The 16,491-nt window shown below is 39.3% G+C and overlaps 1 protein-coding gene across 9 annotated transcripts in view; it reads right to left on the bottom strand.

Annotated features, from left to right (window-relative positions):
• Positions 1–1,941: 1,941 nt before the first annotated feature.
• The window catches only part of FGF13 (fibroblast growth factor 13), a 562,033-nt gene continuing 547,483 nt past the window's right edge, over positions 1,942–16,491 (bottom strand). For all 9 annotated transcript variants that reach the window (XM_033945624.1, XM_033945623.1, XM_033945628.1 and 6 more), the window contains 2 exons: positions 8,291–8,486; positions 1,942–3,333 (listed from right to left, as the gene is read on the bottom strand). In XM_033945624.1, the coding sequence (XP_033801515.1) occupies positions 3,197–3,333; positions 8,291–8,486 (333 nt within the window). In that variant the 3' untranslated portion in view covers positions 1,942–3,196. The remainder of the gene's footprint in view (positions 3,334–8,290; positions 8,487–16,491) is intronic.

Below are 16,491 nucleotides of genomic sequence, written 5' to 3'. Positions count from 1 at the left end.
GGTTCTGTAGGCAGGAGGGAGTGGGATTCCCTCCTGCCAATTTTGCATCGGAAGGTACAGGGTGTTGTGTGATATTGGGGGGGGGGTGTTGTCTCTTGTCAGGTGGTGTTGAGAGATGTGTGTGTGGGGGGGTGTTGCCTGATGTCAGGTGGTATTGGGTGATGTGGAGGGGTGTTGCCTGATGGGGGTGATGGGTGAAATGTAGGGGTCCAGGAATGTTGAGAAATGTAGGGAAAATGTTGGGGGGGGGGGGTGCCAGGCTCTGTGGCTCAGCTGATCCTGGCAGGAGGAATCCCCATCAGCTGAGTCAGCAGGAATCCACAAAACCGGCTCAGCTGATGGGAATTCCTCTGTCGCGATCCGCTGATGGCAAGCCCTCAATGTGCTGGGTTTTTCCCCCCTATCTCTGGGTGGTGGGAGGGTGTCGCTGACCACTGGGGGAGGAAGGGAGGATCACGCCTTAATCCCTCCAGTGGTCATCTGTTCAGTTTGGGCAGCTTTGAGGCGCTTAGACGCAACTAAAACAGGTCTAACTGCTGGTGTCTAAGTTGACATCGAGGGAAAGCTTTGATTAACGCTGCAGGATGTCCAAGTTTAAGGTCGCCTGATTCCCGTCCATAACACCTTCCAACATGCCCCTTTGAGCTCTGGATGCACAGCAGCTTAGAAGTGCTGCTGCACATCCAGAAAGCTGGTTTTGATTATCAGCATTTGGGCATCCCTGCAATTAGGATGTCCAAGTACCGACTTAGGCTGTTTTTTGGACATTTCAGAGTTTTGATTATGAGCCTCTGAGTGTATAAAAATCTTTGTTGGTTATTGGTTGAGAGGTTGAATCAATTTGTTAGTTATTGGTTGACGTTTAAATCAATTTGCATAGTTCATTGTATGTTACAGACTGACTTTAGATAATCTGATTTTGCTTTTTTCTCATTAGCATTATTCTTCCATCAGATGATGTGGTACTTTATTACTACGCTTTCCACAGATTAGAGGAGTGAGGTCTAAACGACAGCTCAACTCCTCTTTTGCTTACGCTGCCATTACAATTTGGAATAATCTACCTGTTCACATTAGGACTGATATCAATTACTTAAGGTTCCATAAAAATATTGAAAACTTTTTTCTATGATTTGTTGTAATATTCATGTTATGATGATATTCTAATTATTGATTGCTTTTTGTATTTTCCTGTAGATTTTATGGCCTCGTTGAATGTAAATCGCCTTGAACCTTTTTGGTATGGTGCGATTAATATATTGTGTGTTGTGTTGGGATCCCTCTGAAATAAGTGCTACTTTGCCCCACTATTTATTGTGTACTAAAAGTTGAATTTATTGGAATTGAATATTTAAATTGCAAAGGTGGAGGTTTTTCTGACCAGTGATTATATTTTCTAATCCATTGTATTAAGGTTTGATCAGTTCCTTTTGCGAACACGTCAAATGACTGCTTGTGTTTATGAGGTGTTTTCCTCCACTTTGCTTATAAATTAGTTCCAAGTTATGACAATAATTAAGTGGACATTTCATAAATAAGAAGAATTTTGAAGTGATGGTTTATGATAGCTGAATGATAATATTTTTTGAACAATATCTGTGACTTTTTTTCAACTACAACAGACATGTATGGACTATGGCTGCTATTCTAATTTTTTTGGTCTTATTTACTAATAACACGTATTAATGACATTTGTGTGGAAATGCAGTAGTGTTCTTTAGTAAATCTAGTCTCAAGTATCCAAATCTATTCACACCGGACCTTTATAGATCCAAACAAGGATTTGAACTGAGATTGTAGGGATTTATTCAAGTTTTGTGGTCCTCGTTCTAGCTCAGAGTCAGGTTCTGATTTCAGAACTCCACTTTGTGTAATGTGAAGAAAAGAATACAATAATGCCAATTTAACAAATTATCAAACGTTAAAAAAAAAAAAAAAGTATATCTTATAAATAGTTTATTCAGTGCAGGTTTGTGTATACAACAAATAATAAACAAGTCTTTTTACAAGACAGAAAACTGCTTGTACATACCATGAAAATTTTGGAGCACAGAATCCAACGTTTTAATGCACAAAACCCTATACCTCATGCAACCCTATTGCAATTTTCCAACTTCCTCCCATGCAACAGTTAGGATGATCTACATGAAAAACTAATAAAATCAGAAACCATTTCCCAGGAGCGTTGTATATGTTGTTTAGGGGTAACCTGCCAAATACTTTTTGTACGTTAAACTCACATACCTGATACAGTGAAAGAAAGACTTTAACATATATGACATTACTTATTAAAAAAAAAAAAAAAAGGTCACCTTTAGAAAATCAGTTACAACAACAGATTAACACAAGACGCACAAGTGGAATTAAAAGGAAAACTACATGAACACATAACCTTACCCTCATTTGATGGTGTCTGTCACTGTTTTGGGATGAAGAACAAACTTGGCTTCTACAGAGTGGGCTTAACAGAAAACTTTTACCAGAGCGCTAGAAATCTATAAAAATGTATAATTCAGTGTATTTAAAACTACAAGAACACTGTTTACATGAGCCTGAGACGCAAACTCAGGCCCAACCCTGATTTTGGATTTTTGTTGTTGTCAATGTTGATTTTTAAAGACCCAGCTTTAATGACCCAACAGACTCCAGAAAGCTACATCTGCCGAAAATCAAAAAAGTGCACTACTCCAGATTAATAGTACAATTTCATTAAGCTTAGATATAAAACAGTGAAGCCAAGAAAACAATCAAATTTACAGTTTGTCATGTTTGTTTGCCCCTATAAAACATATAAGCATTAAAATTTTCTTTAAAGAGCAAAAGTGGTCTTTTTTTTTTTTCTCAGTTGGAAAAAGCAAATTCTTATCAGCAGTGGGCGCTGTAATGTTTTGTTTAGTTTTTCACACAGCTTAGGTGGTATAAAGAGAGAGCAGGACATTTCTTCTCCGAGATTTTATTCCATGGTTATATTTCGCTGGCAATCCGGGTACCTTCAGAGATGTACAAGCATATTCTACAATAACAGCATAGATCCATTGACAACCAGAAGATCTAATAGTTGACACAGGAGCGACCTACATAGGTTCATTGGCTTGTCCTGAATAATTGAACATTTGGATGAGAAACTGCTAATAAGAATTCAACAGCATCCAGAGGTAAGTTTCCATTTTAGAACACCTGACTTGCCTTATCCTGGCTACGTTGATTCATTTTGACTCATGGATTTGCCTCCATTTAGCATTCCTGAAACACTTCTGCTTTTTGTTGGGGTCCCACTCCCAGACCTTGAAAATTCTGTGAGATCGTGAAGAGAAGGTTCTTTGTACATAGCCACTGCAAAGCAGAAAGAATTAACAGGTATGAAGACTTTATACGCTATAATTAGAGGATTCTATTCACTGTGGGAAATAATATTCTAAAGCAGGGGTGTCAAAGTCCCTCCTCGGGGGCCGCAATCCAGTCAGGTTTTCAGGATTTCCCCAATGAATATGCATGAGATCTATTTGCATGCACAGCTTTCATTGTGTGCTAGTAAATCTCATGCATATTCATTGAGGAAATCCTGAAAATCCGACTGGATTGCGGCCCTCGAGGAGGGACTTTGACACCCCTGCTCTAATCTGAGCACCCCTCCTCCCCATCTTTGCCTTCCATTCTGTAATCTGATCCTTATTTTCCAAACCTCTCCCCATCCCCCTCAGTTCCTCCATCCTCTAATACAGGGGTGTCAAAGTCCCTCCTCGAGGGCCGCAATCCAGTCAGGTTTTCAGGATTTCCCCAATGAATATGCATGAGATCTATTTGCACACACTGCTTTTATTGTGTGCTAATAGATCTCATGCATATTCATTGGGGAAAACCTGAAAACCCGACTGGATTGCGGCCCTCGAGGTTGGACTTTGACACCCCTGCTCTAAAGCATGTTCCAGATGTAAAGTATGGTTTACACACACTATAAATGACTAGAATGTCAAATCCAATAATCATAGCAATCAATAAATTACAAACCAACAATGCTAGTGCTGCATAGCTCCATGACATTAGATAAGTAGATAGTGTTTACTATGTTTGAATATAACCTGAATGCTATTGAAGTTTTTCACCAGTCAGTATCAGCAAGACATTACCTCACTGTTTTGCCAAACTTCATTCAATGCAGTTTAACGTTATTTACAGGTCCTCAGCGGGCCACCACGCACTCAAATCATTTCATTGTGCGGGGCTTTATGCACCCATTCGTCACTGGACCCATGGATTTTGTATGCGTTTTTCATAAATATTAATTTTAACTTCATAAATTTAAGTATAAATATATACGCTAAAAGTACTTAGCTTGTAAATAAGACGCTAATCGGGAGGGTAGAAACATCAATCTTGTTCAATCATGAATATGTACTAATATTCAAGGACATGGAGAACAAATCTTATTTACATAATTTTGTGAAGAAAAAGACTAATCTTCAAACTAATGTAGGAGCCAGAAGTACCACTGGCTTTCTACTATTCCTGATTCTAGACCCCCAAGCCTATTCAATCTTATCCTTACATCCGTGCTTATCCCTTATTTGACTTCTCTGTTTCAGTCTCCATTGAAAAATGTTTTGTTTCTTCCACATACATGTGAAGGGCATTTCAACAACTGGGCACCTGGTAGAAGGCTATTCTGTAAAATAATGTAGAGATCTACTTTCTTTAAAAGAATACTAGTGTAATTGCTTAAATATATGCTTAAAAGTTAGGCACAAGCACTTACACCAGCCATAATGCAAATATGTATGTAACTGATTCTATAAGTTACATACATGTGTCCCACCCAAGCTTTCACTTATGGTATGAGAGTCACATTAGACTGACATTTAACACTAGCAGAACACAAGAACTTAGTGGTACAAAAATGCTTTTTTACATTGTGGAAATTTAAGAACCATAAAGAAATATTTTGATCCTTTATCGTTCAGACTATTGGTGCAGGCTTTAGTTTTATATATTTTAGACTATTGTAACATCATCTATTTAGGAGCATCCCCAAAAATTCTAAAGAAATTAAGGATAATTCAGAATACAGCTGTTAGATTGATTTTTGGTTTAAAAAAGAACGACCATATTAGTCCATATTATTGTTTACTTCATTGGCTGCCTTTGGAGGCAAGAGTATTATTCAAATCTTCCAGTATCTCCTTTAGGCTGATATCGGGATTGTCTCCAGCTTACCTTTTTCCTCATTTTGTGTTGCATAGACCATCATGAGAAACTAGAAACTTCTACTTATTTGCTTATCCAAAAATTAATGGGAGTAGATATAAGACCTTCTTAGATAGGACCCTAGCATTTCAAGCTGGTAGGCAACAATCTTGGTTAGGTAAATGTATTCAGCAAGCTATGTTATCCTATTGTTCGATAAGTTTATTACTTAATGAGAGTTTTATTATTGAAATTCTATTTTACAAATACTTGTACTTTTTACTGTATTATTGTATTTTGCTGATTGTCCAGCTCTTTTTAGTGTAAACCGCCTAGAACTTTTGGTTATGGCGGTATAAAAGAATAAAGTTATTATTATTATGTTATATTATATTACTCAGGTTTTCTATTCTGCTTTTACCTATTCAGTTCAAGGTCAGATTATATTGCAAGAGGTTGGGTCAGTTACCCGGACATTCAATAGATTTACTAGTACAGATAGATCAGTGTGTACAACTATTAATACAGTTAGGTCATATGTGTATGTCTCCCTTGCAAATATGCACTATCTCCTAATATGGTGCTCAAAACTGTGTGTGTAAATTTGGGCATGCATTTGATTTCTGTGTGCAATTTAATTGAACGAGGCAATTAGCACTGTTAATCGGGTGCTAGCCAATTATTGGACTAATTGGCAATAATTAAAATTTATGTCAGCATCTTCCTAGTCAGGAGTCTATAAAGATGCATGTGTAAATTTTTCTGTGCGGATCCGAAAACGGGGCAAGGGCGTACCTAGAATTTGTTCTCAATGTTATAGAATATGGTAGATCTGCGCCTAATTAAGGTGCAAGGATTTACACCAGGTTTAAGTTGGTGTCAATCTTTGAGCCCCAAACTGGGAGCACATCCTGGTACTAAGGGCCAGATTCTATCAACGGTGCCTAAGTGTATCTACGCTATAGGCAGCACTTGGCATGGTTGTCAATCAACTACTAGGGCAACTGCTAGAATCCCGCCTAGTGGTGCCTAGGCATGCTTAGGTATTGCCAAGCATCCTAGAGGTAGGCAACTGTATATTAGGTCAAGTTCTACTTGATCTAATTTACCGGCACCTAACTCAGATGCCTAGCGATGCCTAAGTCAACCATGACGATTCTCATCCCCTAACCATGTCTGCTTTTTCAGTTACTGTACACTCACAAAAAGATGGCACTATTTAAATCTGTTTCATTTATGATTGGGAATCATATAACACAACTCTCCAATACTTTACTCAACCTCCAAAATATCCAGCGTTCCCCTCCGTAGAATTACAAATTGTTAAACATACTCTCATATATTTCAAATGTAACAAAATGTGACCTCAAGTACACCTCCTCCACCCTTAGTAGTGTTCAATATCGGTGGGAATACCAGTGTTTTCATTCCTCATTGGCTCACATTCTTTTTTTGCAATTATTTAAGTAAACTTTTTTTTAACTTTTTTATCCACCGTGCTCTTTTTAGAAGTTTCCTTGAGATTATTCTATTTAAAAATGTTCAAATAAGTTATATACTTAGCTCATCATGGTACTGCGTTACATGATCTGACATGTTTTGCAACAATTTGCTTTATCAAGGATCCCCCAGAGCCATTCTGTCCACCATCTTACTCAAAGTGAGGTAATATTTTAAAAGTGAGTAAGATGGTGGAAACAATGGCTCTGGGGGATCCTTGATAAAGCAAATTGTTGCGAAACATGTCGGCTATATATGAGAGTATGTTTAACAATTTGTAATTCTATGGAGGGGAACGCTGGATATTTTGGAGGTTGGGTAAAGTATTGGAGAGTTGTGCTTTTTCAGTTAGGCATCATTAGATATTGGAGGGCACCTCTACTTAGTTATCACTAGGCATCCTAAGAGCTCAGTGCCAAATTCTTAACTGTTTATTTTTTAAAAATTGGTTGAAAACTGGTACAGTCAATTACCACGCACAGGGATAAGAATGGCCAGTAGGAAAAAGGAGGTATTGAAGCCTCTATACTCTATATATTCTTAACTAACCACTGATGCAGGCTCAGTGCAGCTGAAAGACAGATCATGTTGGATCAAACTGTTTTAAATAAATAAAGACTTATCTTGAAGAAGTCCATGTTTGTTTGTTTTTTGTTTCATTTATATTTCCCCAGTTAGAGGACTATCATTACTCCACTTCTTTGTTTATTCCATTCCAGAAACTTCATCATTCTCTGTTTTAAAAGTGTGTCCATTAATTTACTTGCCACAGGAGCCAAACTTACCGGCCTGTAGTTCTCTAGCTCTTTCTTACTTCCACTTTTGTGGAGAAGGTTTTTTTTTTTTTGCAATTTGAAAATTTGTGTAAACATTCACACAATTAAGGTGCTACTGCCAAGTAATTTGAAACTGTGTGAATTATATGAAAAATGCTTCTATAAATTGTACATATTTTAGTAAAGACTGAATGGTCCTGTAATATATTAACTTACAGCCATTACTTTACATTTTTAGTGGAACTGGTGATAGATTATGGGCTCCTTTTACTAAGCTGTGGTAGGGTTTTTAGCACGCACTAACCCCCACGCTATGCGAAAAAACTAACGGCAGCTTTATGGAGGCATTAGCGTCTAATGCGTGCGACATTGTAGCACGCGCTAAAACCGCTAGCACAGCTTAGTAAAAGGAGCCCTATATGTTTGAAAAGATTTGGAATTTTAAAAATATTGATAATATGAGACAGATGGCATTAACAAGTACTGTACTTTACTGTGGATAGCTCACTGTGCAATCAGTTTGCCTTCTTTATGCTGCCAAATGCAATTATCCAGTTTTAACAGGGTCTATCGGAACATTTGAAGTCAGTCATAAATAATATATTGTGTACTGCCTTGCTTTCCCTATTCATGATAATGAGCAAAGGGCCTGATTCAATTAGGCTTTCCTCCCATTCTAGGCCTATTGGGAAAAAAGCTTAGGGAATTAGGCCCTCAGTGTCTGATAGTGGAAAATTATTTAAATGATTTCAGCTACATGATTATTATAACTTATTTGTACAAGTGCATGATTATGCAATAATCGCTGGAAAATCATGTATTATGAATCTTACCTTTTAATGGTTTGGGAAGGAAATGAGCTGCGGGTTTATTTTTTTTTACATGATTTCCTTTCATGATTTCACCTTCTTTGTTAAGACCCAAATACCAACCACGGCCAGAGTGCTGTCTGTATATCATTGAAGAATACGTCACATAGTAGTTTTCAAATACTGATTCCTTAAATTTGCATTCAGGTGTGAAATGTTCCTGCAAGAAAAGATCAGATCAGTATCCACAACTCTGATTTTTAAATCTATGATTGACTTGGCCTGCATTCATTCTCTCCAGAATCTTTAGAAAGCTTCCCAAATGTCACAGTTGACTTATCGAATACCATCTTTTAAAATATTACCACAGAAACACTCTTTGAAACTTGCAGTGGCAAATGGAATAATATAAAATATAAGGAGTTTGTACTCAGTTTGGGTCCCTAAACAACAATATACCTACTAATGGTAAAACAAGTGGGACAAATCTCTATAGAGAAACTGCACACAAATGTAATATGGTACCTCAGTCACATGCAAAACACAGAGAGATTCTCACCAAATACAGAACAAGGGATCACAAATTAGAAATAGAAATATGAAGACAAAAATGGAAATGGGATCCCCAAGAAGTCAAATTTGGCATGAACTGCAACACTGGAGAAATAAAAACAAAAATGCATTTCCTCTTATAAAGATATCTGCGATGCACATTTTCCAAAGCTAACATTTCAGTTAATTAATTCAAATTAGAACATGTTTTCTACTTTTGTTGTCTGGATATTATATTTTTCCTAAATATCCTCCAAAAAGTCGTGAAACACACAAAAAAAACCTTAAAAAAGGCTAAATCACAAGTAAGAAAGGATTCTAATAAGAGCTCAAGGAGAGTATAGAAAGGGTCTCAAGCGCTCACAGCTAAAAGCTCGATATGTCTTACAAGCTGATAACCATAGGGTGAGCTATCATCGATCTTTGTTCACTACTCCAATATACGCTCCTATTATCAGAAACCCTCTATAGATAGTTTTTTCAGATTTTAATTTTAATTTTAATGATTCTATGAATTATGATTCTATAAATTATGATTCTTAAGATAGAACTGTCGGAGTTTATAACTTCCACTATATAGATCTTAAAATACTTAGCTTCAATAGCATAGTATCATGGTGGCTAAGGAAGATCTCCGTTTCGCTCTCATTAATTTGGAAAGAGCTTCATCAGGAAAAGAGCCGACATTCTCACTATTTATATCGACCTTGATTCTAACAAGGAAAAACCTGTAGGTTAAGAGACACAGCGTTACGCTGTGTCTCTTAACCTACAGGTTTTTCCTTGTTAGAATCAAGGTCGATATAAATAGTGAGAATGTCGGCTCTTTTCCTGATTCCTAATTTCCAAATTAATGAGAGCGAAATGGAGATCTTCCGTAGCCACCATGATACTATGCTATTGAAGCTAAGTATTTTAAGATCTATATAGTGGAAGTTATAAACTCCGACAGTTCTATCTTAAGAATCATAATTTATAGAATCATAATTCATAGAATCATTAAAATTAAAATCTGAAAAAACTATCTATAGAGGGTTTCTGATAATACGGAGCGTATATTGGAGTAGTGAACAAAGATCGATGATAGCTCACCCTATGGTTATCAGCTTGTAAGACATATCGAGCTTTTAGCTGTGAGCGCTTGAGACCCTTTCTATACTCTCCTTGAGCTCTTATTAGAATCCTTTCTTACTTGTGATTTAGCCTTTTTTAAGGTTTTATTATATTTTTCCACCATGCTTGTTTCTCTTTTCTGTTTTCCCATCTGTCTTTTGTTAGCTCTCTTTCCAGGGACTGCTGTCCTTTTGTAATTTATTTTCTTTCATCTTGTTTCATTTCCCCACTCTCTCCCTCTCCTCCACTTCAGCTGCTTTTGACATATTGATCATTTCCTTTTAACTCTCCTCCTGTTCTTTCTTTTCAATTTCTGTCCACTCATATTTTACCTTCTTTCTCACCCTCCAGTCCTCCATTTCCCTTTTCCTTTTCACTTACCTATCAACTTTTCATCTTTTTCATTTACCCCTAGCTTTCTTATTTTCAGTCTCACTCCTTCCCCAGCCCTTTTGTCATCTACCCAAATTACCAAATTTCAATCCTCTCTATCACTATCCTTCTCCATTCATCTCCTTGACAACAGCCTAAATTTTCTCCCATGGCTCCACCACTCACAGTATTTCCCTCCCCTCTCCCTCCATCCCTCAACCCATATAGCCCAGCTTCTCTCTCTCCCCACACTTGTAGCCTGACATTTCTGTCCCTCTGTGTACTATCGCTCTTTCCTCCTTTACACACTCATGGTCCAGCATTTCTCTTACCCCCCCACCCCCCTATTGTCCAGCATCTTTCTCTTTCTTTACTGCAATCTTTCCCACATAAGAACATAAGCAGTGCCTCCGCCGGGTCAGACCATAGGTCCATCCTGCCCAGCAGTTCACTCTCGCGGCGGCCCAAACAGGTCACGACCATTCCTCAACCCTCATGGTCTAACACCTATCTCTCTTTCCCTACCTGGTTGTCCCTGTAGTTTAACATCTCTCCTTTACTTATGCCCTGGGTCTATAGTATCTCCATTGAGTAGCCAGTGTTACGCCAATTTTTAAAAAGGGGTCCAGGGGAGATCTGAGAAATTACAGACGGGTAAGCCTGACTTCAGTGCTAGGCAAAATGGTGAAAAAAATTATAAAAAATAAAATTGTGGAACACAAACTAACATGATTTAATGAGACAGGTTCAGCATGGGTACAGCCCAGGGATATCTTCCCTCACCAATTTGCTTGACTTCTTTGAAGGTGTGAATAAACATGTGGCTAAAGGTGAGCCGATTGATGCAGTGTACCTAGATTTTCAGAAAGCTTTTGATAAAGTTCTTCATGAGAGGCTCCTGAGAAAATTAGAGTCATGGGATAGGTGGCAAAGATCAGTTGTGGATTAGGAATTGGTTATCAGATAGAATACAGAGGGAGGGGTTAAATGGTCATTTTTCTCAATGGAGAAGACTAAACAGTGGAGTGCCGGCAGGGATCTGTTCTGGGACTAATGCTTATTTATAAATGATCTGAAAATTGGAACAAGTGAGATGATTAAATTTGCAGATGACACTAACCTGTTCAAAGTTGTTATAACGCATGCAGATTGTGAAAAATTGCAGGCAGACCTTAGGAAATTGGAAGACCGGGCGTCCAAGTGGCAGATGAAATTTAACGTGAACAAATGCAAAGTGAAGCACATTGGGAAGAATAACCCAAATCACAGTTATCAGATGCTAGGGTGTTAGTCATGGGGGTTAGCACCCAAGAACAGTGGCGTACCTAGCATATGTGACACCCGGGGCCCATCATTTTTTGGCACCCCCCCCATCTGTACGAAAAACATGATTTTTAGTAACAATCCACACATCACACATGAGTACCTAGGAAAAGGCAGCATCTTACATATGAAGTGAGCAGTACAACATCGATACACCCATTGTAAAACTAAACTAAACACCGTCAATCCTAACAGAAAACCATGTCTTTCGAACACACAGAACACAGAAAACATCTTTGCCTAGTATGGAATATGTCATCACAAACTAACCCCTCCTCCTTTTACAAAACTGTAGTGTGGATTTTAGCCACAGTGGTAACAGCTCTGACGCTCATAGAATTCTGGGCATCAGAGCTGCTACCACCACGGCTGGCACTAAAAAACACTCCACAGTTTTGTAAAAGGGGGGATAAAATAAAAATACATAGACAAAGGTTAAATTAAACCAGCAAGAAGCTGGATTCTGCATACAATGCAACACCACAGAAACAGTGACACATGTCTCCTAAAGCAATAAATAAAAAGAAAATTTTTTTCTACCTTTGTCTTCTCTGGTTTCTGCTTTCCTCATCTTCTTGTTACTCTCTTCCTTCCATCCACTGTCTGCCATCTCTCTGCCCCTATATGGCATCTTCTCTCCTTCAATGCCCCTTCCAGAAACTGTATGCCTCCCCCTTCCATCTCTCCTTTCACCCCCATTGGTCTGGCATCTCTCTCCTCTCCTCCCCTCTCCCACATCTCTCTTCTGCAATCCCTTTCTTACCTCATTTTCTTTTTCAATTTATTTTCTGCATCCATCTAGATTATGTTCTTACTACCCTCTCATCAATTTCTTTTTTTACTGTCTACCTACAGCTCGCCACCTCTTTCCCTCACCCCCTCCAGTATTTCCCTAACTCAATCCTTTTCCCCCATCATATGCCCTCCTTTTATTTATCCCCTCCTTTCATCATCTGCCCTCTTCTCTCTCCCCACTTCCATCATCTGCCCCTTCTCTCTCTTTCCCCCCACTTCCATCAGCATCTGCCCCCTTTCGCTCCCTACAACCCAATTCCATGCAGTATCGTTCCCCCTTATGTCTCTTTCCCTGCAATTCCTTCAGCATCTGCCCCTTTCTCTCCCTCCACCACGCATCCTTACCACCCTGACCCCCTTTGTCACCCTTCAGCATGATTCCATATCACCCTGACCCCCCTTTGTCACCCTTCAGCGTGATGCCATATCACCCTAACCCCCTTTGTCACCCTTCAGCATGTTTCCATAGCACCCTGACCCCCCTTTGTCACCCTTCACCATGTTTCCATAGCACCCTGACCCCCCTTTGTCACCCTCCACACCCTTTCATGCCACCCTGACCTCCTTTCTTTCTCCATCCCAAAGGTCCCGCGATGACTGCTTCTGCTCCGATGGAAGAGGTAAGTGACATCGGAGGGGGCTGGGCCAGCAGATGCAGTTAGTTGCGGCAAGATCCTGCGATGACTGCGGCTGCCGGCCCCCCCTCCCCCGATGTCACTTACCTCTTACCAGTCATCGCGGGACTTTCTTCACTTCAGCGCGGCTGCCGACTCTATGTAGGGCAGCCGTGCTGGAGTGCGGTTTGAAACAGCGCTGGAGGTTCCGGATCCAGCCGGCTGTGCACTCCCTTGGAGTGTGCACATGGGGCGGACCGCCACCCCCCCAGCCCCTCCCTTGGTACGCCACTGCCCAAGAAAAGGATCTAGGTATCATTGTAACAATGTGCAGTGGTGTCCAAAAAAGATGCTAGGAATTATTTTTAAAAAAGGGATGGCTAACAAGACTAAGAATGTTATAATGTCTCTGTGTCGCTCCATGGTGCAACCTTACCTGGAGTATTCTGTTCAATTCTGGTCTCCTTATCTCAAGAAAGATATAGCGGCACTAGAAAAGGTTCAAAGAAGAGCGACCAAGATGATAAAGAGGATGGAACGCCTCTCGTATGAAGAAAGACTAAAAAGGTTAGGGCTGTTCAGCATGGAATAAAGACGGCTGAGGTGAGATATGATTGAAGTCTACAAAATCCTGAGTGGAGTAGAATGGGTACAAGTGGATCGATTTTTCACTACATCAAAAATTACAAAGACTAGGAGACGTTCGGTGAAGTTACAGGGAAATACTTTTTAAAACCAATAGGAGGAAATATTTTTTCACTCAAAGAATAGTTAAGCTCTAGAACATGTTGCCAGAGGTTGTGGTAAGAATGGATAGCGTAGCTGATTTTAAGAAAAGTTTGGACAATTTCCTGGAAGAAATGTCCATAGTCTGTTATTGAGAAAGGCATGGGGGAAGCCACTGCTTGCCCTGGATCAGTAGCATGGAATGTTGATTGGCCACTGTGAAAACAGGCTACTGGACTTGATGGACCTTTGGTATGACCCAGTAAGGCTATTCTTATGTTCTTATTTAGGTGCTGCTAGGTGTCATAATCATGGCTGCCAAGCGATGCCTAAGTTTAGGATCCACACCGAACTTAATTTTTTAAAATTGCATTAATTGGCTTGATAATTGACTATACGTTTTCAGCCAATCAAAAAAAAAACCCCAGAACCCACAAATAAAAATTAAGCAATTTAAGAGTTCAGCACCAAACTCTTAGGACGCCTAAGTGCAGGCACAATCCAAAGCCTGGGGACACCTAATGACACCTAATATGTGACAAGTTAGGTTAAAAACTTGTATCATAAACTTGTACTGAAATTATGGCAAATCCAATGCAAATCATAACCTGTTAACCGTATATTATGCATATGTTTAACCTGTTACCCGTTCTGAGCACCTTGGGGACAATGGGATAGAAAATAAATTAAATAAATAAATATGTTAAAAAGTCGGCTTGGTTATGGGCAGAGAATAGGTACGATTGTCTTAGGCTTCGTTAGGCATCCAACATAGGCACTGCCAAATTAGGCGAGTGAAAAACTGGCTTAATGGAGCGGTGCCTATGTCTAAGATGCCTAGTCATACCAAAGTCCACTTAGGCACTGCTAGGCTTGATTCTATAAATGGTGCTATTTTTATTATTGAGAACCGTGCCGAGCAGCACCTACAATGTAGGCGCTGCTCCGTACCGTTTATAGAATCTGGCCCTAAGTGCAAAGCAGTCCACAGTTTTTGGAGCTGTCCATTTTGCATCTGTTATAAAAAGAGTAGAAATATTTTTCTGGTATACGGTCTTCTTTCATCCAGTCATAGTAAAAACAATTTTTGCAGCGTTCAATAAAGTAACAAACGGTGCAGTCTTCAAAAAGGTCACTGGACACTGGTGATCTTTAGCAACCTAACTGCAGCTCCCCTGAAACCAAGGGCTCCTTTTACTAAGGTGAGCTAGCGTTTTTAGCGCACACAAAAAATTACCACGCGCTAAACCGTGCTTCTAGAATAATGCTGGTGTTAAGGTCTAGCGCGCGCGGCAATTTAGCGGGCGCTATTCTGCGCTTTAGGGCCTAACGCACCTTAGTAAAAGGAGCCCCAAGGACTCTGTAACAGAAAGTCATGACTTTATGAATATCTTGCAGATTCATGATATTTTTTTGGCGCTCAATATTAATTTGAGCTGTGATAGCACAATATCATTATGTAAATTATTCAAAGTATCATTTCACAGTCAGTCACCTGACTTTCTGCTATTCTTTTTTTACAATATGTCCTGCAATGAATGAGTTAACAAACTGGAGCTTTTCACGCTAGGAAAAAAAAAAAAAAAAGATTAAATGTTTTCTGGCTGAATGCGAACTGAGAGAAAAGGTGGCAGTATGGTTGCCATGTTACACCACTTGATTGTATCAAAATAAAGATTAACAAATAAAGACCTAATACTCTTTTGATTAGCTTGCTTTTCTCAAATCTGAAGCTAAAATGTGTGAAAAACAAACTTCTAACCCGAAGTTCAAAAAGAAGCAAATGATACAAGTCCCTGCAGTACTGTGGGCTCCTTTCACTAAGGTGCGCTAGCGTTTTTAGCACACGCACGAAATTACCGCGTGTTACACCACGTGGTATGCTTCTGGATTAACGCCAGCTCAATGCTGGTGTTAAGGGCTAGCGCATGTGGCAATATAGCGTGCGCTATTCCGCGCATTAAGGCCCCAACGCACCTTAGTAAAAGGAGCCCTGTATTTATCTCATTGCAAATTATGCCAGAAAAGATTAGAAGACTCCATCATTACCCACAAAGGAAAAACATTTAACATAAGGAAATCTTACTCATTCTGAAATATAGAATATTTGATTCAATAAAATAAATGCACTAGGAAAATGGGCCTGATGTTAAAGATATGAATTAATTCACCCAGACATCACATCAGCTGCTATAAAGCAGATCATGGTGATACGTCTTTGGAGGAAGTATTTATCATGACAAGAACACTATGAGGGACATAATCAAAAGATATGTCTAAGTGTTAGATGCCAAAGTCGGCAGTGGAGAAATGTCCATTCTCGAAAAATACGTCTAAAATATATATTTTTTGATAATCATCTATCTGGACGTCCAAGCTATTTTTCGTCCAGATCTCAACCAAAATTTCATCCAAGTTAGAAATGCACAGAACAACACCTTTTGTACGTAGGAGGTGCCAGCATTGTGATGAACTGGCTGCCCAGATATGGCAACAGAGCAGTGGAGTACCTTACAGGGCACTGCTGTGAACTTGCTGTGAACTTAAAAAAAAGGTGCCACAAACATCTCACCAGAACCCCCTTATAGGTCATGGTGAATCCCCCCCAAAACCCACTATATCCACCAGTCTACAACCCTAGTAGCCCTTATGGCTGCAGATGCCACCTATATAATAATAATAATAATAGCTTTATTTCTATCCCGTCATACCTTTTCAGTTCAAGACGGT

Source organism: Geotrypetes seraphini, chromosome 5, assembly GCF_902459505.1.
Source record: "Geotrypetes seraphini chromosome 5, aGeoSer1.1, whole genome shotgun sequence".
NCBI lineage: Eukaryota > Metazoa > Chordata > Amphibia > Gymnophiona > Dermophiidae > Geotrypetes > Geotrypetes seraphini.
This window is presented reverse-complemented; position numbering and strand designations above follow the sequence as displayed.